Below are 27,586 nucleotides of genomic sequence, written 5' to 3'. Positions count from 1 at the left end.
TTCAGTTTGGACAATTCACAAAATACAAAACTCCTCCCCCAATTTAACATTTATTAACCAACTGCAGGAAAGTAACCGAATGGCCACTAAAGTAAACAAGAAAGTAAAAAATTGACATTTGACATGAATGTGACCGAATCCGCTTTTAATTGAGCCACTATAGTCTCACAGAATCATAGAAATCATTATTTTAATAAATTGTAATAGTCAACTGCTGTGTGGACATCTGAGATTTTGTTGTAGAGATAAAGGTTAGGATTGTGTTTTTTTGATAGTTTTACAGCACAGTATATTGGCATTTTCTGCTGTTTGCCTATGGAATCTGACAGAGCATTTGGACACAAATGGTATGACCTTACATTTATAAAATAATTTCACGTTCCTTCAAGCAATTCTGGCAATTTCAGACAATTTCAACTTTCTTTATAAGTTAAAGAAATTTACCACTGAAAAAAGTAGAAATTGATTTGTAAAACCAAATTGAATGCATTTATAATTTTAAAAAGCAAAAATGTCTACTTGTTCTTCATTATTTGGTCACATAAAGTAATTAAAAGTTAATAAAGAAATAAAATAAAACTTGAGTTGTGTTATGAAGGACAAAATTATGCCAAAATTATATTTTGCCTGCATTCATTATTTCAGACATTTAAGCAAATGCCTAAATCATGAAATATTTTAGTCCTAAACTTCTGAACTATAAAAAGGAAATCTATTAGTAAAGAAAGGTACAGACTATCTGTACAAATACAATCTCCATAAATATATTTTCGGTATCAAGCAGGGTTTAATCTCTTTCACACTCACATTATTATCATGTGAATAGTTGCGCTCAGCTTTTGGAGTGTTTACGGTAGCGCACGCCTCTCGTACTGTAAGTCTGCTTTTTGGTAGTAGTTCAAAGCATTCTTGGCACTTGTGTGCCAGTCATCCTCGAGTGAGGACTGCTTTCTACGTATTGCTGAGTACTTCAGATCAAAATCATGGGCTTTGATCTAGATCGTTTCGAGGGTACCGTAGAGCCGGACCTCATTTGTAAACTGTGTGCCAAAGTTCTGGAGGAGCCTCTGACCACTCCGTGTGGACATGTGTTCTGCGCTGCCTGCGTTCTCCACTGGCTCTCCAAAGTCAACAGCTGCCCCGACCAGTGTCAGAAGATGTCCCCCAAAGAACTGAACCACGTCCTGCCCCTGAAGAACCTAATTCTCAAACTGGATATTAAATGCGACCATCGCGACCGGGGCTGTAACAGAGTGATGAAGCTCAAGCATCTTTCAGAGCACATTGAGATCTGTGACTTCTCTCCGGTGAGATGCAGGAATGAAGGATGCGACGCGCTGCTCAGTCTGAAGGACGTCGCGTCACACATGCGGGAGGAATGTGAACACAGACCGGTGGAGCTTTGTACGGATGGATGTGGACTGATGCTCAGCCTCAAAGAGAAGTCGGACCACCGCTGTTTTGAGGCGCTGAAGACGAACAGCGGGTTTCTTCAGGTCAAAGTGCTGGATTTGGAGAGAGAGCTGAAGCGCCGGTGCTTGAGGTTCAGCAGGAGGGAGAGATCGCTCCTTTCCAAACTTTCTGCGCTTCACTGCGAACTTCACATGACAGCGTTGAGATTTCAGAAGAAAATCACCGAGTACAAGAGCAGGATTGACGCGCTGTCAAACACTCGCATCCCTTTCAACGAGGTACCTAAATCAAGTGTTGACGTTTATTTTGGACGTAAGCGCCTAACCCGAAATTAACTGTGTTTGTTTGTATAGCCTAACCATTTATTTTATGCATTATTATTAATTTATTAATACAGTATATATTAAATAGTATGTATATTAAATACATTTAATTAAATTAAAACTACTCAACAGTTATTGGTTCTTTGCGGAGTATACCGGAAGTTAAGTTTGTGCTACATATCGTTTGTTTATATTGTTGCCGCTGAAACCGTCATGAGACAGAATGTTGAGGTGTTCACGACAACACTTTCCATTTGGTTTGTATGCACCTTTTATAGCGACTGACAGTTAGTTCAAGCTATACATGTTATCTTGTGTAGGCCTAACCCCCGGGAATCAAACCCATGACCTGAGCTACAGGAACACGTTTAAAGGCCTAAGGCCATGTTCACATTTTACTTATTTTTGACAAGAAAAAGTTGACAATGGCGCTTTTTTAGTTAAAAAAACGCGCGCAGCGTTGTGGTTACAAATAACAGCTGGCAATGTTCAAAGATAGCATTTGTGTACGAAGGCAGCTAAGGTCGTGTTCACATTTGACAGCTTTTTTTGACAAGAAAAGGTTGACAGGGGCACTTTTTTTGTAAAAAAAAAGAAATGCTCACAGCATTATGGTAACAAATAACACCCGGCAATGTTCAAAGATAGCATTAGTGCACGAAGGTATCTTAAAGAGACAGGTTTCGTAGGCAGCATAATGGAATTATATTTGAATTATAAACAGAGAGAGTCTATTTAACTACAGTACTAATTTCTTACTAGAAATGCAATCAGAAGTTATTGAAATTGAAAATTAAACGTACATTTATACAAAACTGTGGTCCAAGGGGCGTTTCGGTCACCATTTTCTATTTTCGAGCTTGAGCCTTCATGGCCAATTACGTTCCTCGCATGTTGTTGTGGAAATCGAAGGGGGGTTTTCTTTCAGAAAGTTTTACTTTGTTCTACCTCAAAAGACACTCTAAACTGCAGAAAAAGATGCTGGCGCTGGCGTTAAGCACAAGTAGCCTTTTGAGTAAAAGTCTATAAAACATAAAGGTGCCATTGAAGAACCTATTTGACTCCACAAAGGACCATTCATTCAAAGGTTCTAATGAGAACCATTTCTTTCTTACTTTTTTAAATTCTAAAGAACAGAGGTTCTTTGACTGTTAAAAGTTCTTTATGGAACCATTTAACCAAAGAGGGGTCTCCTATGGCATCGTAAAGCACCTTATTTTTAAATAGTGTATACATTTACATTATTTTAAAACAGGACAAACTACACAGACACACCACACATCCACAGTTAAAGAAACAGTTCACCCAAAGATAAAAAGTCTATCATAATTTACTCATTCTCATGTCATTCCTAACCTGTGTGACTTTCTTGCTTCTGTAGAACAAAAACAAAGATCTTGTGAAGAACGTTGGCCCCCATTGGCCAATATAACACAGAACCAGACATTTCTCAAAATATCTTCTTTAGTGTTCCGCAGAAGAAAGATTCATACATAGATTTTGAATGACATTAGGGTGAATAAATAATGAAATAATTGCCATTGACATTTAGTGTGAACTATCCCTTAAACTGGTGACTTCTTCATCTGTGTATGACGTCAAAGTAGTGTGAGTACTATTTGGAAAGATGTGCCTTCCAAATGCTTTCTCGATTCATGTCAGTCATGACTAATTTAGTTTTGGAGAAAAGTGTTGCATCATTTATTTGCACAGGTCACTTGATTCGATATTTTCTTTATAATTAAACAAAATAAATGTCTTTAATCAAAAATCTGACAAACTCAATACAATTTGTATCCTACTAGAAAGTAGAAAGTAGCAAGAACCTCTGCTTTACAGCTTATACTTCAATCTTTACATAATACATACAAAACGCTTTATCTGCTACTTTGAAATGTCTCTCAACACTAATCCCCCCCCTCAAAAACATATTTTTACCTTAAGCAAGGTAAGTTCATTTTCACAGTAATTTCACACCTGAATGATCCAGATCCAAACAAGAGAAACAGACGTTAAACCTGAACACCCTCATTCAAGTCATTTTCAGAGGTTTACGCATGGTTGCTCTCTCTCACTCGCCCATCTTATGCAAGCAGTCTGCTCGCGAGTACATCGTGAAGACTTAATATGCAAGTCTAATAGAGCTGACAGGAGGCACGTCGTGTGGACTGCAGGGAGATAGAACATTAACACAAAAGAGTCTTATGTCTCTGGTCGGCTTTTGTCACGTGTGCTTTAGTAATGAAGATCTCGTGATGCTTTTCTCTCTCGACGTGACAGATTTCTCCCTGCAGATTCAATTGAGAGCTGCTGGGTACTTTTTTAAAGACAGCTATCTTGGGTTCAGATGTTTTAGGTCCGTCATTCATAAAGAGAAGAGCTCTTGCTGTGGTTTTGGTTGGGGGTTATAGATCAGCAGGATATGTGTACTTATGTCATAAGACCTGATAACAAATACAGTATTGATTTATTTTTTGCTTATGACTGGAACTGAATACATGCCCAAAAGAATGTGAACATATTGACAACACCTTCATATAATATCAAAGCTGTCGACGTTGAAGGATTAGTTCATCCATCCATCCATCCATTTTCTACCGCTTATCCGAACTACCTCGGGTCACGGGGAGCCTGCGCCTAAGGATTAGTTCAATATAAAATTAAAATTTCATGATAATTCACTCACCCACATTAATTCCTCCTGTCGAAAAACAAATTGAGGCTTATGAGGAAAGCTTCAGGGTTCTTATCCATATAATGGACTTTAATTGGGGTTTGTTGGTTAAGGTTCAAAGTTCAGTTTCATCGCAGCTGGCACTGAGTTTTGTAACGTTTTGTAAAGAATCGGCACTGTAAAGAGGAGATACAGCGTTTTTAAATCGTGTATACACATGGCATTAAATCTAAACAAATGGAAGTATTTGTTTGAGCCGCGTCACATGACCCCATTAATACCTCTGTATCTTTTAGACTTGATAAACAACTGGCCACGTTTATAAATCACAAATTAAGGACATTATCTGCGGAGCAATATATCCAGGTGTCTCTGGTGGTATGATCTGTCTTTGCTGCTTAAATGCCATCACTTTGCATCTCCTGTGGGTGTGTTGTTTCATTAGGTAGCTAATGGAGAGAGCACTGCCTCTCCGAGGGGAGACATTTAGGGTGAGGAAATCTGTGTTTGAACCTGCAGAATTTCCTCTCATCATCTCTCTTTCACTGTCTCAGGAAGAAGAAACGGTGACCATCAATGTGACCCTCCACAGAGCGTCAGGATGTCTCGGATTTAATATCATTGGAGGATGGTCATGTGAGGTATGGTAACTCGCGGTGTATATGAACATTTAATGGCGTCTTAACCTATACAGGCCTTTTAACATAACCTGAAACCTTGATCGAATGCAAAAAAAGTTCAGAGCATGAATATGCATGACTGTGCTGTTGATAGGGCTGCAGATGATAAAAATGATCTTCATCTTTATTAATATTTATACAAAAAACTTTTTTTAAGCTCAATTCTTTTACAAATAAGAAATAAAATGAAACACATCTAAATGAAGGAATTTTAGATGTTTTTGACTTGACATTCCCTTCAGAACATTTCTTAGAAGACCATGACTGAGTCGAACTGAAGAATGCTGTGACTGCCATGTAACATTAAGACAAAACAATACCAGACGCCACTCCAAAAAGCAGAAACAATAATAATGTCATGGAAAACATACACAAAGTGTCTTTTAGTCACAAAAGGCAACCAACCCTTTCTTTGTTGAATAAGAAAACAAAATAAGTGACTGGGACACATGTAACAGTATAATTGGAGCTTGCGCGGTGTGAGCTCTGCGTATTTCACTCCAGTACATCGTGTGAAACGCAAGCGTGGGAGCCATTCAATTCTCACGTACATTGTGTCCAAGTGGAGAGGAGAAATCAAGCTGTGGATTTGGCTTTGCTTAGTCTTGTGGAGAATCATCACAGTCTGTTTATGTGTTTAAAACCTGTTCTTTAATGGACTACCAGAGCTAAAGTCTTCATCTGTGTGTGCAATATAAGAATCTATACAGAAGATGGATTTTATTAGTATGTCTACAGTTTATGCACTTTTATGGCAATTTTATGCAAATTGTCAGATTAAAGCGATACTGGTAGGCCCTAGCTACCGAATTATGAAAAAATCTAATACCATATAAATGAACAAAAAAAATGTGTTATTAAGCAAGTAGATAAAGACTAAGTGTCCAAAACAATGTCCTTATCTTGGCCTGACTTGCAAATGTAAGCTCATAAAAAGCTTAATTTAATTTTTATTCATTATCCACTATGATTTAAAGAATAATGAAATTCAGTTGTCGGGGACAATCTCATTAAAATATCAGATTGATGTCAATTACATAAAGTACATAAAGTAACTTTTTTGGTTTAAACATAGAAAATGTAACAGATTGCGGGTAAAAATATTATTATGTTAAAAACAAATAGTTTTATATTTTATTTAATATATTATTATATTTTTAATATTCATATTCATATTCATATTGTGTTATAGTAAAAACAATATTTTAATCATATTTTAATTAATGAAAATGTTGATAATATAAATAATTCATTAATAATAGCAATGAATATTTTACAAATATTTAATACGAATGTTTTTTTGGATAAAAAGTGCAATTTGTTAGTCTATTTTTCCTTTTTTCTTAATATGCTTTTATACTCTTTCTTTCTAAGGGACATGAGGGCGATTCCAGTAATGGGATCTATATATCAAAGGTTTTGGAGAATGGAGCAGCGGAAAAGAGTGGACTGCACATTCATGACAGGATCATTGAGGTTTGCCTGATCTCACTTTTAAAAAATACATGCAGGCTGTTTAGACCTCTAGTTTTCTCTTAGACAGGACGAGGAACAAAATGCGATCAATTTCTAGACTAAAAGGGTCACTTAGACAGCCACTCGACAAATAAAAGCTGAAAGAGATAGACATCATCCTGTTAGTGTGAGCACCTTAACTGGTGCCAATAGTTTCACAGTCTGTCTGTTAGATTTGTCAGATCTAGTCAGAATAACAATGTTGGCGCCATTGAAGGTTGATTTCACACTGAGCAGATTTCTTTAAAAAGAGTGTTAGTCTGCTCATCCAGCACTGCTGAGTCTGTTATTCATATCTAACAGGAACAAACGCTTTCAACCGAGCGGATCATGAAGGCATGTTACTATGAATTTATTTTACATTTCCTTTATTACAAACTGGGAAGCTTTTTTTCCAACACAGCGAATTGAGGCTTATCCAGAATGCTGTGAGTAGAATGAGCTATATACACCACGGGCCCCTTACATCGAATTCACCATGATGTTTGTATAGTAGCCCTTAACAGACAAACTGCTCTACAGAGCGCGTTTCGTAAATATGTTTTCTACTTCGGCAAGAAGCAAAAATGTGACAACGTCTTAGTCCTGTGAGAGTCACCATAGTGCTCCGACAGTGAGGGGTGGAGTGAGCCATTGGATGCAATTTGCAAACTCACCTCTAGATGCTGCTAAATTTCACACACAGGCCGTTTAAAGCAGCAAACATTATCATGTCGTTAAATATAAGGGCAGACAACAAAAATGTACATTATTGAGTTCTTTTCTTTCATCATTGAAAACAGAAATCTGTGAATTCATGTAACATGAACACTGGATATGTTCCTTAAAGAATGTGTGCTATGGTGGCTTATTTTTTATCAGGAAGTCACCCGTGTAGATTTTGTCATGGTCTCAGAGCAACCATTTATAAGCAAAACAGGTGCAGCAGAGATCAATAAATTCAGAGATGTTCAAATAATAATTTCCCTAAAAATGGTAATCATTTTGTACAGTACTCACCCTCATGTTGGTCCAAACCAGTATGCTGTTATTTTTCTTTTAAACAAAAGAGGAAGAAATAGAAAATAACCAAACAGATCTAACCCCACATTAACTGCCATAGTATTTATTTTCCCTACTATGGCAGTTAATGAGGGATGAGATGTGTTTGGTTACTGACATTCTTTCAAATATCTTCTTATGTGTTTAGCAGAACAAAGAAATGAATACAGCTTTTGGATCAATCTAAGGGTGAGTAAATGATGACAGAATTTTCATTTGTGGGTCAACTGTCACTTTAAATGTCAGATTATCCTACTTTGCCCTATGTATGAAAAAATAGTTATAGTGCACCGTGACCTCAAATATTGTTTTTTTAAAGTTTATATTTTGTATCCATTTGTTATCTAGTGCTGCAAAGACCTTTTGAATTGTTCGTTGAAGGATTAGCTCAAGTCGTAACTCTAAATGCCAAAAAGCACAAACAGGTTAATCATATGCTTGAGGCATGTTTGTAACATCCAGTACATCTAGTAAAACAAACTAACAGAATGTTTTTTCTCATGAGTTAATATGCATTGGTACGACAGCTGTGAGCATGTTATTTTCCTCCCTCGGGTTGTGAGGTATGAATGCATTCCTCCAGTGAAGTTTTCATTATTCTGTGAAAACAAGAGCGGGGAGCAAATTCAGAGGTTAAGGCCACCAGCCGAGTAGGTCAGTGCCAACAGGACATGGATGATATCTTGGACTGCAATGTTGATGAAACGTGCTTTGAACTGGCATCTCATGTTTAGGGGTCCGTTGCATCGTGCTGGACGTCTAGAGTACAAGAGGAGTTATGAAAGGAATAGTAAACGTGTTTGAGAAGAAATAAGGTGTAGAAGGTGTGCAGTATCTCTCTGTTTGAACTTTTCAGTTGAAATGTTCTTTTTATAGTTTGCAACAGATTTAATTACAGTAAGGCATGAGAGAAAGTACATCAGGTTTAATGGGATTAAAGTGAGCATGTGCTTTCTGTGACACAGGGAAGAGAATTCAAAACAGTTTTATTGAAATGCAGCATGTGACTCCACACAGCAGTCGATTCATTTGGGTTTGAAGAGGGCTTTAAATGGCTTTATTTCATTAGAAACATCACTGGGATGTTGGTGGTGTGTGCTTCTGTTGGGCCAACAGAGGACATGAGGTAGTTTTGAACTACAGTATCTTACAGAAGTGAGAACATCATTACTGTAATTTAATTACTTTTCCTTTGAAAAAGTAAGGTAAGGGATTAACGTTTTTTCTGTAATTTAATTACAGTTACTTCTGATGTAATTGAACTTAATACTGTGTGTAATATAATATGTGTGTGCAATAGTGGAATTGACATCAAGTCTAACTTTAAAATCCTTGCTTTAATGTATAATTCTCACATTTGTAATACTTTGGTCAGTTAATAATATTACTTACAGTTTTATGTTATTTATTTGAATGAATTAACTCTTTCCACGCCTGGGATTCTGTACCTTTTCCCAAAGGTGTGCAACAGCGCCACCTGCTGTATAACAGTACAAACACTGATTGCCGTAATACCTCATCTTTGGGGGAACCGTTTTTTTAAATGACGAGATAACTTGTCAATGGCGGTGAAAGAGTTAAAAGAGCCATTTAATGTCTATCCTTGAATCACTTAACTAATCAAGGTTGGACAAAGAGGATAAAGAAAGTAAAAAGTAACTAAATACTTTTTGGAGATAGTAATTTGTACATTACTCTATACCTAGTTATCTAATTATCTAACAATATCTAATTACACTATTGAAAATGTAATAAGTAACTAGTAATTAATGACTTTTTCAGAGTAACTTGCCCAACACTGCATTTTTGTAAATATTTATTATGTCTTTTTATGTGACAACACTTGAAATGAACACCTGATCAAACTTGCATACCTGTGATTTTATAGTGATACTGAACAACTTGATCAGCTTGCTCAGGTGTGTTTGATCAGGGCTGGAGCTAAACTCTGCAGTGCTCCGGCCCTCCAGGGTAAGATTTGAGGAACCCTGCTCTAATGAAAGGTGGAGGAGCGCAAGGTCTCTAACATCCACCGGCTCTGTGATGTCTTCATTGAAGAGGACTCCAGTGCCAACCTGGGAAGCTCTGGTGAACTCCATGGCCAAGAGGGTTAAGGCAGTGCTGGAAAATAATGATGGCCACACAAAATATTGACACTTTGAGCCCAGTTTGGACATTTTCATTAAGGCAAATTTACACTGTTATACAAGCTGTACACTCACTACTTTACATTGTTGCAAAGTCTCATTTCTTCAGTGTTGTCACATGAAAAGATATTATATTTTTTTTTACAAAAATGTGTTTAGGGTGTACTCACTTCTGTGAGATACTGTATTTTGTCCTCTGAGCAAATTAGACTGAGACTGTTTAGGACTTTTCTTTCAATCCATGCGTTTAGACCAGGACCAGACTGCTTTTATAGAACAGATGAGGAAATCTGCACATAAACTCAGCAAAAAAAGAAACGTCCCTTTTTCAGGACTGTGTATTTCAACAATAATGTTGTAAAAATCCAAATAACTTTACAGATCTTCAATGTAAAGGGTTTAAACAATGTTTTCCATGCATGTTCAATTAACCATAATTAAATAATTAACATGCACCTGTGGAATGGTCGTTAAGACCTTAACAGCTTACAGAGAGTAGACATTTAAGGTCACAGTTCTAAAAATGCAGGACACTAAAGAGACTTGTCTACCGACTGTGAAAAACACCCAAAGAAAGACGCCCAGGGTCCCTGCTCATCTGTGTGAACGTGCATTTGGCATGCTGCAGGGAGGCATGAGGACTGCTGATGTGGCTAGGGCAATAAATTGCCATGTCCACACTGTGAGATGCCTAAGACAGTGCTACAGGGAGACAGGAAGGACATCACCAGCAACAACGCCGCCTATGGGCACAAACCCACCTTCGCTGGACCAGACAGGAGTGGGAAAAAGTGCTCTTCACTGATGAGTCACGGTTTTGTCTCACCAGGGGTGATGGACGGATTTGTGTTTATCGTCGAAGGAATGAGCGTAACACCGAGGCCTGTACCCTGGAGCGGGATCGATTTGGAGGTGGGGGGTCCGTCACGGTCTGGGGCGGTATATCACATCACCATCGGACTGAGCTTGTTGTCATTGCAGGCAATCTCAATGCCTTGCGGTACAGGGAAGACATCCTCCTCCCTCATGTGGTCCCCTTATGCATGCTCATCCGGACATGATCCTCCAGCAGGACAATGCCACCAGCCATACTGCTTGTTCTGTGCGTGAGTTTCTGCATGACAGCAATGTTCTGCCATGGCCAGCGAAGAGCCCGGATCTCAATCCCATTGAGCACGTCTGGGACCTGTTGGATCGCAGGGTGAGGGCTAGGGCAATTCCCCCCAGAAATGTCCAGGAACTTGCAAGTGCCTTGGTGGAAGAGTGGGGTAACATCTCACAGCAAGAACTGACAAATCTGGTCCAGTCCATGAGGAGGAGATGCACTGTAGTACTTCAAGCAGCTGGTGGCCACACCAGATACTTACTGGTACTTTTTTTTTGAGCCTACCTTCATTCAGGGACACATTATTCTATTTCTGTTAGCCACTAGTCTGTGAAACATTTTTAGTTTATGTCTTATGGTGTTGACTCTTTTAGTGTTTATTAGTGGTGTGGGAGACTATTATCGCGCGTTAAAAAAATTGTCGCCGTTAATCTATTCTCAAAGTTGGGTTGGGAGCTGGGTCTATACTACGCAAGCTATGATGATTTTCACCTTGATATTTTAGCGCGGATGTATACCAGCTTAACTGCACTGTACGGTGCGAGAACGAGATTTTTCAACTCGCGTGATTCACGTCATTCGCGGAAGCAGAAGCAGCCTCATCATCTCATGACAAGGGCTTCATTCGCGTCCTTAGCGCAGCCTCATCATCTCATAACCAGGGCTTCATTCGCGCGATTCGCGCAGCAAGTAGGTCTATTGTCTCTTTGCATTAACATATAAATCACTCGCGCTTGACGCGCCATTCGCGTTTGGTCTGAACACAACATAACGTTACTGTGAAATTACCGCATCAAACGTGACGTGCTAACATGGATGCAGCTATGAAGCCGCCGGGTTTGCTTCAGGGAATATTAATTTTTAAGAAGCTTCCCAATAGAAACATCGACAAGACTAAGGTTGTTTGCACCTTGTGCAATGCGGAATTGGTTTAAAAAAACACTTTCTCTCAACAGGTAGTGGTCTAGCTTTAGTTGAACCAGTAACTTTGTATTGAGATCTAATGTATTATGGCTCCTGTATGACATATCGCTTGTTGCTCCCTCACTCTTTGTAAGTCGCTTTGGATAAAAGCGTCTGCTAAATGACTAAATGTAAATGTACTGTAGGAGCTCTTCCAGTCTCAAGTACCACCTAAATGGAAATCATCCCTTAGCTAATGCGGAAGTAAACACAAGTTCATCTTATTGAACATAATTTAATTTTCATCACCAATTATCATAGTAGAACAGCTTTCTCAAGCAGTTTGTGATGCATTTTGGAAACAGTAGATGAGCCCCTGGTCTAATGCGCCACCTGGCTTGAGAAACCCGTTCTCAAAGACTTACTTTTAGTCATTATTTGGGTAGCACACATATTCTGAGTGCCTTCGGCAGAATTCAAATGAGCCATTTTAATCTAGATTAATCTAGATTAATTTTGGAATTAATCTAGATTAATCTAGATTAAAAAAAATTATCTATGCCCACCACTAGTGTTTATACAAATATTTACACATATTAAGTTTACTGAAAGTAAAAACAGTTGAAAGTCAGTGGACGTTTCTTTTTTTTGCTGAGTTTATTTGTCCAAGCAACAAGACTTCCCTGACTCTCTTGTGATTTTGTTTCGTTTATCCACCTCTGTGATGGCTTCTAAGGGTAGACCTTAGAAAATAATATGCATTACCAATAAAACACAGGGAATACTCACACTTACAGCTTGAATTCAAGTGGAAATTGCTGATAAGAGTTATGAATTATGTCATGGCTCATTCACCCTTCAGAGGTTGTTTGTGATATGAGGAATCAATGTATATTAATACTTTATATCAAATTATATGAACGCTGTGATTTAATATTGCGTACAACCTTAGTCGCTGTTTGCATCAATGTGACTTCTTAATGTTTCATATATTTACTGTTGTCATAATTCTGTTACTGAAAGATTTGATGCTGTTTATGGCTCCTTGTATGTGCACAGAAATCATTGAGTCTCTTGAGATTAGAATTAGAAAATAATTGTCTTTTCAGTCATGAAATAATGGCAGCAGACAGCCAAATCACAATTTGGCTAAACGCATCCAGGACATAAGTAAAATTATCTCTACACAGCTGATTTATTTAGTAAAAATATTTCAGTGGGATGCTGCTTTGTTGTTTATCGTTGTATATGAATGCTTGAAACCAGATACAGTATTACTTTCCTTTTGTTAGTACTAGATTATTTAATTCAAGATATTAAAATTCTGTCATCATTCATTCACCTCCATGCTGGTTTTGAGTTCATGCAATAGAAGTCAATTGGGTCAGTGTTGTTTGGGTCCAACATTCTTCAAAATATCTTCTTTTGTGTTCTGGAGAAGAAAGAAAGTCATACAGGCTAGAAATGACATGTGGGTGAATAAATGATGAAAGAATTTAATTTTTTGGGTGAACTATCGCTTTAAAGAGGTATCAACCAGTATCAGTACGTGCAAATAAGAGATGTATCACTGTTTCTGTGATTCTCTAGCATCACACGTCACAACAAACTGTCAAAAAAGAAGCATTGCATTAACAACAATTTGTTGAACTTGATTCTGTACACACTACACAGAGTAGATGTAAATACAGTCATCACTACATGACATTTTTTTGGTTAATACAGCTTTTAAATATGGTTTTATACGTTGATCTTTATAATATTTAACATATTGCTGTCATTAGATATTTACTAGCATTTAAGATTTTTAAAGGGGTGCTGCAACGATGGGTCATGTATTCTGACTTCTTTACAATGTTAAACGTGCTGTCTTCTCATGCTTAACATGGTCAACTTGCAAAAAACGAGTTGGGCGTATTGCGTAGTATTTCTGTGCTTGATACACTCCCCCAACGATCGTTCACGTTTCAGAATTTTTGATGTTTCTTTTTTTTCCGAACATATAAAACTGTTTTGTAACAATTTTTCTTAGTCTCTTGATGGACAATTCTCCCGGAAAAGCATGCGGCATGCCCACGCGGTAGCAAGGAGAGCAGGAGAAGCAGCATGCGCAGACGTTACTTTCACTTGTGTGCAGGAGAGAGAGAGAGAGAGCATACGTTCGCGAAGTTCAGGTGTTTGTTTGTTCAGTGCATTCGAATGATGAATGTTATATAAACGGTGGATATAATGCTGGATTTGAAGATAGTTTAAACCTGATATATGGAGCCGTCCCAGTGCTAAAAGATGCCGGACATGAACCGTGAATGTGCTGTAGTTCAGCCTACCCCTCCCCCCCTGAAAATGGCAAATGATTTCAGAAGTAATCATACAGCTGTATCTATCTTTTATAAATGTGATCAAACAAAATACTCTTCGAAGATACGATGTATGTACTATAGGTACTCAAGATTAATATGAGATTGGCAGACACCCTGTGTGTCAAGGCCGCTTTAAGACATGCATAATTGAGGACAGAACTGTAGGCTTGCTGTCACTGGCCAGCACATTAGAAAAAAGTCTGAAACAGAGTAACACTTGTGCTCACTGCTCCTTAAGGATCCTCTCAGTGGAGTGCAGAGCTTTAAACTCACAAACTCTCACAAAAAGAGACAAAAAATATTCATATAAAATGTATTCATTCAATTTAGACTCTATACTCTAAATATTTGTTGCCAAGAGACAGATTGAATGAAAATCAAGATGTATTGGGCTACCAGCAAGTGCACTGCACAACTTTGTTTGCATTTGTGTTTGTGTTTTTATGTCACATTCCTCAAATATTATATTAACATGTAAATATATGCATTTGGCAGAGGCTTTAATCCAAAGTGATTTCCAGTGCATTTAAGTTAAACATTTTCAACCCAATCTTAAGGTGGATTGTGGCATATAGGCACGAATTTTGGGATCTATTGATTCATGGACATGCATTTCCCTCTTTTTCCGTGTCAGGCAACACTAACCTGATATCAAAGTCGTACATATTTAAGGAGGTGGTTTACAAACACCTAACCCGACCCCAAACCCTATAAGCAGATCCACAAAGGCAAATTAAAGGCCACCCCAACCTCTCCCCTAAACCTAGCGTCACAAGGGCAAAGTCAAATCATAACAAAACATACAAATGAGATCGTTGGAAATAGAAATTCACAGGAATTAGCCACCTTGTAAAATAGGTATGAATTCCCATCATACTAGGTTGATATATATTCATATATACTGCTTATTAAAGGGGTGCTTCAGCCATGAAACAAAGTTCCCCATGTTTTACTCACCCTCAAGGCATCCTAACTGAATATGGCTTTCTTCTTGAAGAATAATGCAGTTGGAGTTATAATACCACGTTATCCCTCTGCTGCGTGTGAACCAGAGGCTTGTTTTTCCGGGAAATGACAAAAGCTCCCACACAGAGCAGACGGTATCCTATTGGAACAAATCTTAAAATGTTAAGTTCGTCACCGGAACTTACCGAAAAAACAAACGTGCACTTCACGTGCAGCTGAGGGATAATGGAAGTTAGACACGTTAATAGCGCTCTCAATATGGATATTTCTCTTAAACAAACGCATCGATTGGCTTCAGAAGACCTTTGTTTAAGGCTGAGTAGGCAATCCTGTCCCTTTTTTGTCATGCTAAATAAAGCAATCAATAAGTAAAGTGATACATTTGTATTTTTATAATTATATATCGTCTGTGGAAGGCATAGGACCCGAAAACTGCAGACACAGCGGGAGAATAGCAGGTAAACAGCTAGAACCTAACTGTCCCCTTGTTAAATGTTTGCAAGTTTGCTAATGGCACTTGACAGCTGCCGTTTACGTTAGCGGTTTTCGCTATTGTAGTTACGTTATTTACTTTGTCCTGAAACATTTTTTCACTGGTGTATGGGACATGATTTAATTGGAATTGATCCAAGAGCTTCTGGTTTGTGTGCGTTCATGTGTTTTGGAGGAGGCGTGGCTTTGGACGGCGATTCGCATGGAGGGTGGGATCATGATTTCAGCTAGCAGGCTAAAGTTAGCATTTTACCAAATCATCTCTTCCGCCTTTAAGACCACGGGGCCGTGTCCAGCAGTTCTTTTATCGATGGATGCATTTTTTGGAGCTTCAAAAAATTGAACCCCATTCACTCCCATTCTACCGCTTGGAAGAAAAATGATATGTGGTATTTACTCCGACTCCATTATTCTTTAAGAAGAAAGTCATGTTCTGTTAGGATGCCTTGAGGGTGTGTAAAACTTGGGTAAATTTAGTTTCTTGCCTGAAGTATCCCTTTAAGATGGAAAGTCGTGCTGGGTTACACGAAAACATGTTTTGCTGACTGACACGAAAAAAGGGGGAAATTCGTGTCCATGAACACGAATCAACAGATTACAGTTGTAATGTCCGTGAGACTGTGTTGACATTTTATCAGTATATGTGTTCCATGTAGATCAAACCCATAATCTTTGCGCTGTTAACCCTCTGTTGTGATTGGTGTTTAATGCATAGCTGAATCATTTCATTGCATATTTTTGTACTCTGTTGTTGCTCGATTTGTTCCAAGTATCTCAGTGAATATATGACTGATTGCACAAGTACTGTAGAATAAGGGTTGGGTAGCGCAACTAAATGCCTTTTGAAATCCAATTCAGGTTTTGAATTTGAAGTGAGGTCGCAAACAAGATATCACGTACTGAGGATACGCATCACAGTTTATCTTGTGAATTCATTTTTTATAAATACCCAGAGAACACACCAGACCTGTTTAAGCCGTATTATTATTTTTAATAACTTGAGTATAATGAACACTGTAATATGTCCTGTGTGATATCTGTACACTTAGTGTTACATTAAAAGTGAATCCAATGGCTTCACTTCATAATTCACCTGTGAAGTGTGTGTGCATGTCAGTATGATAAAAGGAAAAGTGATGAGGGATGAAAGCAAACGTGATGGGCAGCTCTCTAAGCATATGACTCTACATGAGTCTAAAGACCATCCTTTTTTTATTCATCGGCATGTTATTCGTGTTTTTTTCTTTTAGTCATTTGTTCTTTCAACTCTGTGCAGTTGTCTTTGATGTTCATTCCACCCAGTAAATGTGATCAGAACTGGGCAAAACATGAAATATTTAGAAATGTTAAGTTAATTTTTGAATTCTAAATATATACATATTTATGTATAAATACAGGCACTGAAAAAATAAGAGACCCTTTCAAAACCAGTTTTTCTGGTCTTAAAATGTACTAGGTATGTGTTTTGCTAAAATTATCATTCTGTGAACTACTAAGAATGTTTCTCCCAAATATTGTTTCTATTTACATTTATTTGCAAAAAATGAAAACTGGACAAACAGGTCAAAATAACAGTCAAGGTGCTCTGTATTTTTTCAGTCCTCACTTAAAAGTTCACATTCACTTCTAAGTAATACAACAGTAATATTTCTACATGTATTTAGGAAAGGTCAAAATTAGATATTTTGTATGTGATAACCTGGATTTTATCACAGTTTTCATGTGTCTCGTCATGCTGTCAGTCTTTCACATTGCTCTCTGATGACTTGAAATTCAACAAACACCCAAATTCAATGGACCCAATACATCTAGAAATGCTGATTAAATGAACATTTGGAACGGTCCCTTAATTTTTTCCGCTGTTGTAATTTTATATCTAAGGTGTTTTTGGACAAATTATTTTAAAAAGGGTAGCTACAGCATATTAACGAATATACAAAAATGCATAGAAACACAAAAACGGATGACTCGCATGTGCTGAGACAATGATGTTATTTTGACTGGACAAGCAACAAAGAAGCTGATGTAACAAGCCTTCACTGTTATTAGCTGTAATGATTTCTGATTGGTCAAAGAATATAACTACCCAATATTGATAGGTGTGTTCCAATTCTGACGTGCACTAAACTGTGATCATTAAATACCTGAGACATGATACTTGTCAGATGACCTCATCCATGACCTTCTGTGATGTGATGACTATAAAATGTACACATTGTACAATTGTAACTATTAATCTTAGCTGAGATTGTGTATTGAGGTAATAATAAACCAGTTCTTATGTTTTGTCTCTGTTCTCAAAAACAAATGATCATACTTCAGTTTATTTGCTTCTACTGATGTTGTATGATAATACGCATTGAAGATTTGAAAAATCTCCCCGATAAACCAGATAGGACTATAAGTACCATTGTTTCAAGGTCTGTGTAGTTTGTATTAAAGCAACAGGGTGTCTGTCAGTGTTTAAACAGGTGTTTTTAATTTCACAAACATATTCAAGCTGAATATTTCCCATACACTCAACACTTGAAGTTTTGATAAGTTTATTTTATGTTTGTTTTTGTACAGGTTGTTCTAAATGCACACAACACGGTATCTGTATGGCATGTTCTTTCATGTCAAGGTGTTGAAAACAACCAGCCTTCTTTGGAAATATTGAGTGAACCCGACCAGTGGTGGTGTGTTATTATAATAATTGTTTATGTGACAAGAGCTTGCAATTTATGTCCCGTATCGATGTGATCCTTTACGCGATCACCAGGGGTTCTATCACACTTCATCCTGTACTCATATTATGCTTTGGCGACATTTCCACAAAATTAGCATTTATTCAGTAAACACATGGAAATGAAATATTGATTTGAAATTAATTTATATGATTACGAGAGAAGAAAGAGATTATAAGAAGCGAGATGTGAAGCTATAGCATGGCATAGGAGATTGGATGCCGGTGGCAACAGTCAAATAAACGCTTTGACGGTCTTAATACAAAAGATATTGGACCACAGAATTGACCAATCAAGGGCCAGTTTTAAATCCTGGAGGATTAAAATAGAACGAAACAGAACTGAATAGCATGAATCATCATTTTTCATAATGACTCATGAAAGACTTCCGTTAGTCCATTTAAAAAATAACATTTTAGTTTTGCAATGACAAAACCTGAGTTTAAACAATTACATTATTGTCTAAACAACTACTTTCAGACATTTAGACATATGCCTTCACTAGAAAAGATTTGTGATATCAAGGGAAACATTTCATTCAAGTGGCCCTAAACTTTAGTGACTGTCTTCGTTTACACTCGTTCCAAATCCTTATGGTTTTCATTTTTGCTCTGCTTTTTTATCCAAATGTGTCCGTTCCAATCCTGTTGGCTTGAAGTACTGCGGCAGACGCTGTAGTTCACTGATACAGGGCCCGAGCAGAGATTTCCATTAGCCTGATGGAGCACTAAGGCGTATAAGGAAAAGGGATTATACTCACTGTGTGACTACAGGCCCTGGAGATAAGCTTAATAATCTTGATATCTTTACACATCGGTGTATTGGGACTTTGATATTGACCTTTTACTGCTGCTCTTGCCGTTTGCTCTCTCAGCGTGAGCCGTGTTTACATACACAGATGACGTGGTTGGACCAAAAAACTGTATGCAGTAACTGATCTGAAAGGAACAAGATGTGTTTTTTTCCCTTTTGCATGTTGTGCGTGTTCATGGATGAGAGCCACCAAGAATGGAAAGTCTGCCACAGTATTCACAGTATATTTTATCTTTAAAAAAGGGAAATACGTTCAGTAAATGTCAAGCCAGATTTAAACTATGAATACTTGTATTTCGCTGCTGTCCTCCTGAAAATCTCCATATTTCATGATTTTTATTTTTGTCATAAATCATTATTATTAGTCACCCCCTTTATGTTCGTCACAGGGTTTTGCAATAAAAAGTCCTTGTCAACTTTGATAGCACAGTATTTAATCATTTTTAAAGTACAGTGTTTTTGTCCATTTCCTAAGAAACGCAAAATGGACACACAAGGTTTCGGAAGCACAGTGACGATATGACTCTTTCTTGTATGGAACAGAAAAGATGTCTTGTTTTGTCAATGGTTACCAACGTTCTTCAACATATCCTCTTTTGTTTTCTATAAAAGAAAAAAAATCAAACGTGTTTTGAACCATGTGATTAGTCCGAAAAATCTGATGAGAAGCCGAAGTGCAGAATAAAGTCAAACTTCATTGATCTGTATCGACAGAGGTCAGGGTTTCAAGTGTAACCGCTTTTATCTTCTAAATGTGAATTTTGTCAATGTTTTAGGCCACACCGGGGCACACTAGGTTATAGATAGCCTTAAGGCTAACACATTCACATTAAAAAACAAAAACGTTCATTTCTTTTTACAACATCAGTGTTTACATGCAGCAATATAAATCAAAGAAGTTTCTTGGTGACCTTCATGAAAAATCAAGAACAGACAAACGTTTCATAAATACATTATCTCCTATGACAAAGAAGCGAAAACGTGACAACGTGTCCTGTGTCAGCCTCCGTAGTGCTTCAAAAGAGAGGGGTGGAGTGAGCCATTAGCTGCAATTCGCAACCTCGCCGCTAAATTTCATACACTGGCCCTTTAAGAGTAAAAGGAAATATGGCACCCTCCAGTTGTGCTTCTGTTACTGAACATGTCGACATGAAGCTTATCTTGCTGACAGAAAATGTTCTGTGGCACTCGTGTTTTAATTAGACTGATGATATAAAACAATCTCTCAACTTGTTTCCGCACATAATGGAACAGACTTCTACAGAACATGCTTTTATTCTGCTTGGTAATGGAGTGGATTGTTGATTATAGGGTTGAATTGTTGTTTTGACGATCAAGAGAGCAGTTGAGAACACAGATAGCACCTTGCTTTAATGAGAGAGAGGTGGGAGGGGGAAACATGCTGTCACACGCGTGTGGGTTTACAGACACAAACACACAGTCGCGCTGGAGTTGTTGTGTCTGTTTCAATCTGTAGATAAGGAACAGAGACACTTTTTGATTCCTTTTCTTTGTTTATTGTAACTTTGGAGCGGCTGTAGTATTTTCTGATGTCTTTTTACCATGGGATGCAATCTTTGTATTATACAGCGGTCAGATGGGCATCACAAACTGCCTTCCGGCATGCGACAGGTAAATCGGTGACTGGTTTGAGAGTTCATCGTATCTGGTGTTGCTTGTTTTCTTTATTAACAAGCGCTGGGTTTGTGATCAATGATAAATAGGTTTTTATTTTATTGTATAATCATCAGTTAAAGCATTTTGAATACTTAAGGGGAATTAGTTTGCTTTTGTAACATGTTTGGCAGAAACTTTATTTTTTTGCGAAAGGTTATTATATTAGAAGAAAAGAATGTGTTTTGGAGACCGCATACATTCGACAGGGTCATGATAGGGTCACATTCTCATGAAGAAGAGTGAGTAATGTTTACGATCCTGTCAAAATACTTGATGAGTGTGTGTGTGTTTGTTTATTTGTTTTGGTTTATTTGAGTAGCATTTCTATAACCCCCGCGCAATGAGCTGCGACCATCTTTAACCTCCAGTTGACCTCCTGTATTAGGCAGAAACTCTATGGTAGAGAATGCTAAACTTATTTTGTACTTATCCCTCAATATTGTTTAAAAACATCATAGAATCAATAAAGAAATAAATGATGTGAATAGAATGGTGTTATTGGTCAGTTGAATCTGTGCTTTTATTTTGTAATGTTTACAAATGCTTTTTGCATGACACTAAAATTGAATCAATTTGATGCCGTTCAACAAACAAATAAATAAAAGTAAACAAATCAAATAAATTTAAAGAAACCAAGTTGTTTGCACTACATAGTACCACATGCATCTGGCTGTCGTCTGATGTCGGAGTGAATTATAATCGAGTATGTGGAGTGAAGTTTGTACCCCATGTTCCAAAAGATATAAGCGAAAGAGCGGAGGAGATCATGAGTGAATTTAAAGTAGTTTGTCAGCTCACACATGAATAAGCACACTGACAAGGTTCCCACATGTGTTATTGCCATTGGAAGATTTCAGAAGAGACCACAGATTGAGTTGAGGTCACCGAGGATATGAGCTCTGAGATTGCTGCCTGACAGTGCTTTGATAAATAAGATCTTTCATATTAGTTAATCTGCACACAGACATTCGCCTGTGTGGGAGTTAAAAGCTTTTTCACACCTTGTTGAACTTTAATCAATGAATATCAAGTGTATGACGGTTAAATTTGACTTTGCTGTAATAAATACAGAGCCAGCGCCCTTGCAAAAAGGGCAAGACAAAACCATTTAGTTTTATGGTGAATTATGCAACATTTTGTACAGAGAATAAGAACCATGTCTTTACTAACTTTTTATAACCAGAGAACCTTTTTTCGACACAAAAGAACCTTTTATGAAACAGAAAGGTTCTTTGGATGTTACAGGTTCTTTATGGAACCATTGAGACAAAAATGTTCTTCTATGCCGTCGTGAATCACCTTTAATTTTAAGAGTGTATGTGTACTGTAGGTTATGCCAAATACTGTCAAATATTGTACTTTATTTAATTCACAATATATATCATTTTTATTGTGTGTAATTAGATTTTAGGCATTTCCCTATTCCTATATTTAAATTATTATTGGTAAAATATAAAATTAAAGTTGCTCAACACTGTAGAACCTGGATGTGGTTTCGAAGCAGGTTTGCCAGTAACTAACTGTAGATTTAATGTACATTTTTGTTTTAAGCACTTACCTTGTTTATATATATATTTTTTCATAAAACAATTCTAAATATTTGGGTCACTTTTCTTGTTATGTAAATTTTTCTTAATATAGGAAGTTTTAAATACTTTTACAGAAAACAAGAAAAATGATTAGGAAGAATGCCTTTTTTTGCAGTGTTGCTGTGCTAATGACTGTACCTTCTTTTTCATTTTATATCCCAATAGTCAAAGTGTTTTAATTTTGATTCAAGTAATAGAATACAGTTTTAATTGGAAAATATAATAATTACTTATTAAATCTGCAGCAAGTTACTGGCAAACCTGCTGCAAAAGCTACAGCAAAGTTTTACAGAGAAGCTATTAAGTGAGATTTTAAGTTCATTATTTGAAATGTAGCGCAGTAATCTCTCTCTCTCTCTCTCTCTCTCTCTCTCTCCCTCTCTCTCTCTCCCTCTCTCTCTCTCTATCTCTCTCTCTCTTTTTTTTCTCTCTCCACATTTGCTTGTTGAAGACAATCATAGTGACCACCATTTGAAGTGTACCATTGAGGGGACAAACTATAAAAAAGCAAGATAATTAAAATCAAACAAAACCAAAATCATCATGGGGTTCCTTATGTTGGCATTTAATTTTTGAGGCAATAAAATATTGACCCAAAGGTTACACTTTATTTTAATGTATTCTTGTTAATTGTAATGATACATTTTGTAATACTTGCAATATGCATCATTTACTTTTATTACTATATTAACTACATGTAACTCATAACATAAGTAAATTTTTCTTTTTCATTGGAATCAATCTACAAATGTCTAGTTCCCTGCATATTAAACTGAAATAGACTTTGTTTTGTCAAAATGTTTTTTCTTTTTTCTGTGTTTTTCACATCATCAAATTTTGCTTTATTTAAAATAGTTCAAATCTAGCTCTACCTTTGTTTAGTTACATCAAATGAAACTGATCAACCTGATCTCACTGATATTCCTAACAATCTTACAATGTGACTAACTTGTATGAATTCATACAATATTGTCTGTATTCGTACTATTATTATAAAAATGCAATACTGAAGCCTCCCATAAATCATCTGTCCGAAAACAAATCGACTTATACATAGCAATAAAATTGTACGAATAGATACAAATTATCCACCTCATACAAGTTCTGAATTCCCGCAATATTGCTTTGATCTAATCGCACTTTTCTTTTGTGTAGGTAAATGGAATGAGCCTTTCCCAGGCCACACACGATCAAGCCGTAGAGGCCTTTCAAACAGCCAAAGAGCCCATTGAGATTCGGATATTGCGCAGGAAAGAACCCAAGACTCTTGTGCCGGTCATGAGTGTGGACAGCAGTACTCAAACCAACATTACTTTAAAATATCTTAATCATATAGAGGCTATGGTCGAGCTTCCCTCTCCATCATTGCCATTGGGTATGGCTGTGCTGTAAGTGTGTGTCATCACATCTTTTTTGGTCCAGCCTTATCGCTGCTAATATAATAATTAAACTTGAGAGCATGTTTTATATTAAAATCAGCATTGCTGTGAATGCCGCTTCAATTAACATTCATTTTTTAATTCTACAATTCTGTATTGTAGCTGTCACATGACAAGACATGATTCACCTACCCAACCAGACTTCTTCGTCGGCACACAGGAAGCCATTGAAAGTAGAGGATTTGAATATGAGGTATTATCTTGTCTATAATCCCCTAAATGCTTTTAAAATGGAGTCTACTCGTCTTGAGGGGTTATTTTAATTTGTATTTGGTGTGTTCTCTATTACTTATGCAAAACAAACAAGACAAATTGCACCTGGGTTTAAGAAGTGAATTAATCAACTGCTATTCATTTTTCCAACTGGCTTTGCGCATAAGACATAAGCATACATCTCCCTTCCAGCAGATCTCTGTCATTAAAACAATTATCTGTGTTATAATTGGTTACTCTACAGAGGAAAAGCTCTCAGGATATGTTTGGACTGACGGTACGCTATGAGACGAAAGTTGAGATGCATTGATGGGATAGTTTACCTAAAAATACAAATTCTGTCACAATATTCACACAAAACATGTATGTGACTTTTTCTTCTGTGGATCCCGAAAGAAGTTATTTTGAGAAATGTCTCAGTGGTTTTGTGTCTATACGATGAAAGTCTATGGGGTCTAATGTTGTTTGGTTACTAATGTTCTTCAAACTATCAAAACATCCAATTCATTTTTAATTCCTAGATTCATCCAGACGGTGTTACAGCAAAAAATGGCAGAATCCAGGAGAGAGACCAGATTATCAAGGTATATTAGTTTTACTTTTTCATCTCATTGGCATAATATCACCAATACTCATTTTGCTTTTACACACATTGAAGATCAATGGTGTGGACATCCAGAGCCACGATGGGGAAAGCAAGAACGTGACCCTCCTAGCGGCTCGACCTCAAAATCAGGTCTGCTAACTGCTCTGTGACTTCACAAGGTTTTTAAGATAATATGATTTAAGAAAAAAAATAAAGTCATTTTGGGTCTGTGTTTTAGGGCAATTGCTCGCTGGAGGATAGAAACCACCTCGTAGATGACTTGCGCATTGATATGTCAAAGCATCAGCATCATCGGGCCATGGAGTTCACTGCAAGAATGCTGAAGGAGGCAAGTTAATGATGTTCTGATTGCTTCGTTACATCCAACTGGCTAGCAAACACTTTCCTTTATATGTAGTATGTTGCAAACCAGTCCGATCCTAGTTGACTTAAGTCACTGGTTCAACTGAGAATTGCAGCTAATGAACAGCTGTTGTGGTTCTAAGTTGCCTGTTGATAACACACTTAATTCCTGCAAGAACAGAAGAACATTCTATAAATTTGTTCATGTCAAATAGTCACGATCTTTATATATCCCCAGCACATATTCAGTCTAGTAGACCACCGCAATAGTACGCTTGTTAAAGCAAAAACTTATTTTTGATTTTAACAGAGCAGACATGAAGATGATGGAGGTACTACTGATACGGCAACTATACGGTCCAACCTTCATGAGAAAGACAGCGGTGTGGGGCGCACAGATGAGAGCACTCGTAATGATGAAAGCTCCGAGCAGGACATCTTGGGTGACGACGTGACTTCTGTTTGTGACACTCTTCCGGGAAACCACAAAAAATTTAACTATGGCCAAGACACTATAGAAAGTAGAGACACACATCTAAGTCATGACTCCTCCTTGTTTGTTGACAATGGAGACGGCAGAAGTTTCCTGGATTCGCCTGGCATGGTGTGCAAACACTTCCGGGAACTGCTTGAACTGAAATGCACGGCGAATGGAAGCAATCCTTGTGGATACCAGGAGCCTGATGCCAAGCTTTACGGAGAAAATGTTAGTTTGGACAGTGAAGAACTGGATGTTCAGATGCTCAATGAGGAACTGCTGAAAATCGAGCTAGAGTGTCTACGCATCATACAGGCACATAGTCTTCGAACTGGAGAAGCTGAACCATCGAGCAATGATTCTGGTACAAAGCACTTGACAAGTGTGGGAAAAGTCCATCAAGACGGGAAGCAAGCGGACAAGGAAAGCTCTAGTGCTTACAACACCGGAGAAAGTGGTCGGAGTATCCCTCCTCGTGAAGAACTTTCTCCTGACTTTCAGAGTATGGTTACCAAAGACAAGGGAATAAATTCTCCTGTGCATGGACGCAACTCATCCAAACCATGCCCCAAGCATCCCCTTTCTCCAATTCAAGAGGCCAGCTCCAAAAGTCACTCTCCTCAAGGGAATCCAGAGGTCCTGAATGGGCCAAAAACAATGCAGAATGTCAAGAAGACCCCAGGGAAATGTCAATCCCTATATATCCCAGCCCACGCCCAACATTACAAAAGCTACATGCACCTTATCCAGCAAAAGTCAGCTGTCGAGTACGTCCAGAGTCAAATCAGCTTAGCCAGCCTTTGTAAGAACCCAACTCCCTGTTTCTCCAGGCCCAAGATGGAGTGGAAGGTAAAAATCTGCAGCAACGGAACACGGTACATCACCAAAAGACCTACAAGGGATCAGCTGCTGAAGGAACGCGCATCGCGCATTCGTGAAGAACGCTTTAGCATGACAACTGATGACGATGCAGCGAGCGATCTCAAACTGGGTCGATACTGGAACAGGGAGGAGCGCAAGCAGCACATAGTACATGCGAAGGAACAACGGCAAAGGCGGGAACTGATCAAGCAGGGTCGTATTGAGCTGGGTGGTGCTAGGGATGACAAGAAGACACCAGATATTATTCAGCTCAGCCACAAAAAGATGACGAGGAGAAGGAATAAGAGGATTCTTGATAACTGGATGACCATTCAGGAGCTGCTGACACATGGTACAAGGTCAACGGATGGGACAAAACTATATAATTCCTTTCTTTCGGTGACTACAGTGTAAGGGATTGTTCGGTTTACGGCACTTATAGGGTTACTGCGTAAATTTGATTGTAGGTTGGTGCGGGAAGTCGTGCCTCATTTGAAGAGGCAAGTCATTTAGGGGCGGTTTCTCGAAGAGGGCTTTACAATTACATATTTGGCAGACGCTTTTATCCAAAGCGACTTACATTGCATTATCCTATACATTTATACATAGGTATTTGCAATCCCCTGGGATCGAACCCACAACCTTGCGTTGTTAACCATTGCTCTTACCGCTGAGCTACAGGAAAACCCAGACTCATATCATACAATACCGGTATATCAGCAGTGTTTCTTTGTCTCAAGACCTAGATCTTTTTTTAAGTGATCCTGAAGATTTTGCTGGTTTAGGTGTGCTTGATTATGGTTGGAGCTAAACTCTGCAGGACAGTGGGCCCCAGAGCATGATTGAAGACCCTTGTCTCAAGGTGTTTTATTGTCGCTGAGGCCTAGTCCTCCTGGTTTAATATAATCCCTGTCCAGGAAACCGCACCTTAGAGTTACCATTATAAAAGTTTACAGAGACCACTTTATCAATTGATTTCATGTCAGATTTTTTTCCTGAGAGACTACACAACTTGGGGTTGCACTTGCACCAAATCACTTTCTACTTAAATATTTTATTGAATTTAACAGTTGTATGTGTAAAACCAGATTTTATGTAACTTGTTGGTTTATATTATTTGCATATCACTCATTCATTAAACATGGCTGGGATCAATTTATTCAAACAGCCTAAAGTTTTGTTTTATTAATTGTACAAAAATGTTTCCTGAAGATGAACCATT

The 27,586-nt window shown here is 37.8% G+C and overlaps 1 protein-coding gene across 1 annotated transcript; it reads left to right on the top strand.

The window, feature by feature from the left end:
- The first annotated feature begins 933 nt into the window (after positions 1-933).
- pdzrn3a (PDZ domain containing RING finger 3a) lies at positions 934-27,309 on the top strand. Its single transcript, XM_056733473.1, has 9 exons — positions 934-1,691; positions 4,965-5,051; positions 6,465-6,566; positions 23,580-23,812; positions 23,966-24,056; positions 24,598-24,660; positions 24,735-24,812; positions 24,901-25,011; positions 25,336-27,309. The coding sequence occupies exons 1-9, from the start codon at positions 984-986 to the stop codon at positions 26,776-26,778; spliced, it is 2,916 nt and encodes a 971-aa protein (XP_056589451.1). The 5' UTR covers positions 934-983; the 3' UTR covers positions 26,779-27,309.
- Positions 27,310-27,586: the final 277 nt, after the last annotated feature.

This window comes from Triplophysa dalaica, chromosome 20, assembly GCF_015846415.1.
Source record: "Triplophysa dalaica isolate WHDGS20190420 chromosome 20, ASM1584641v1, whole genome shotgun sequence".
Classification (NCBI taxonomy): Eukaryota; Metazoa; Chordata; class Actinopteri; order Cypriniformes; family Nemacheilidae; genus Triplophysa; species Triplophysa dalaica.
The sequence above is the reverse complement of the archived record's forward strand: the minus strand, read 5'-3'. Positions and strand labels throughout refer to the sequence as shown.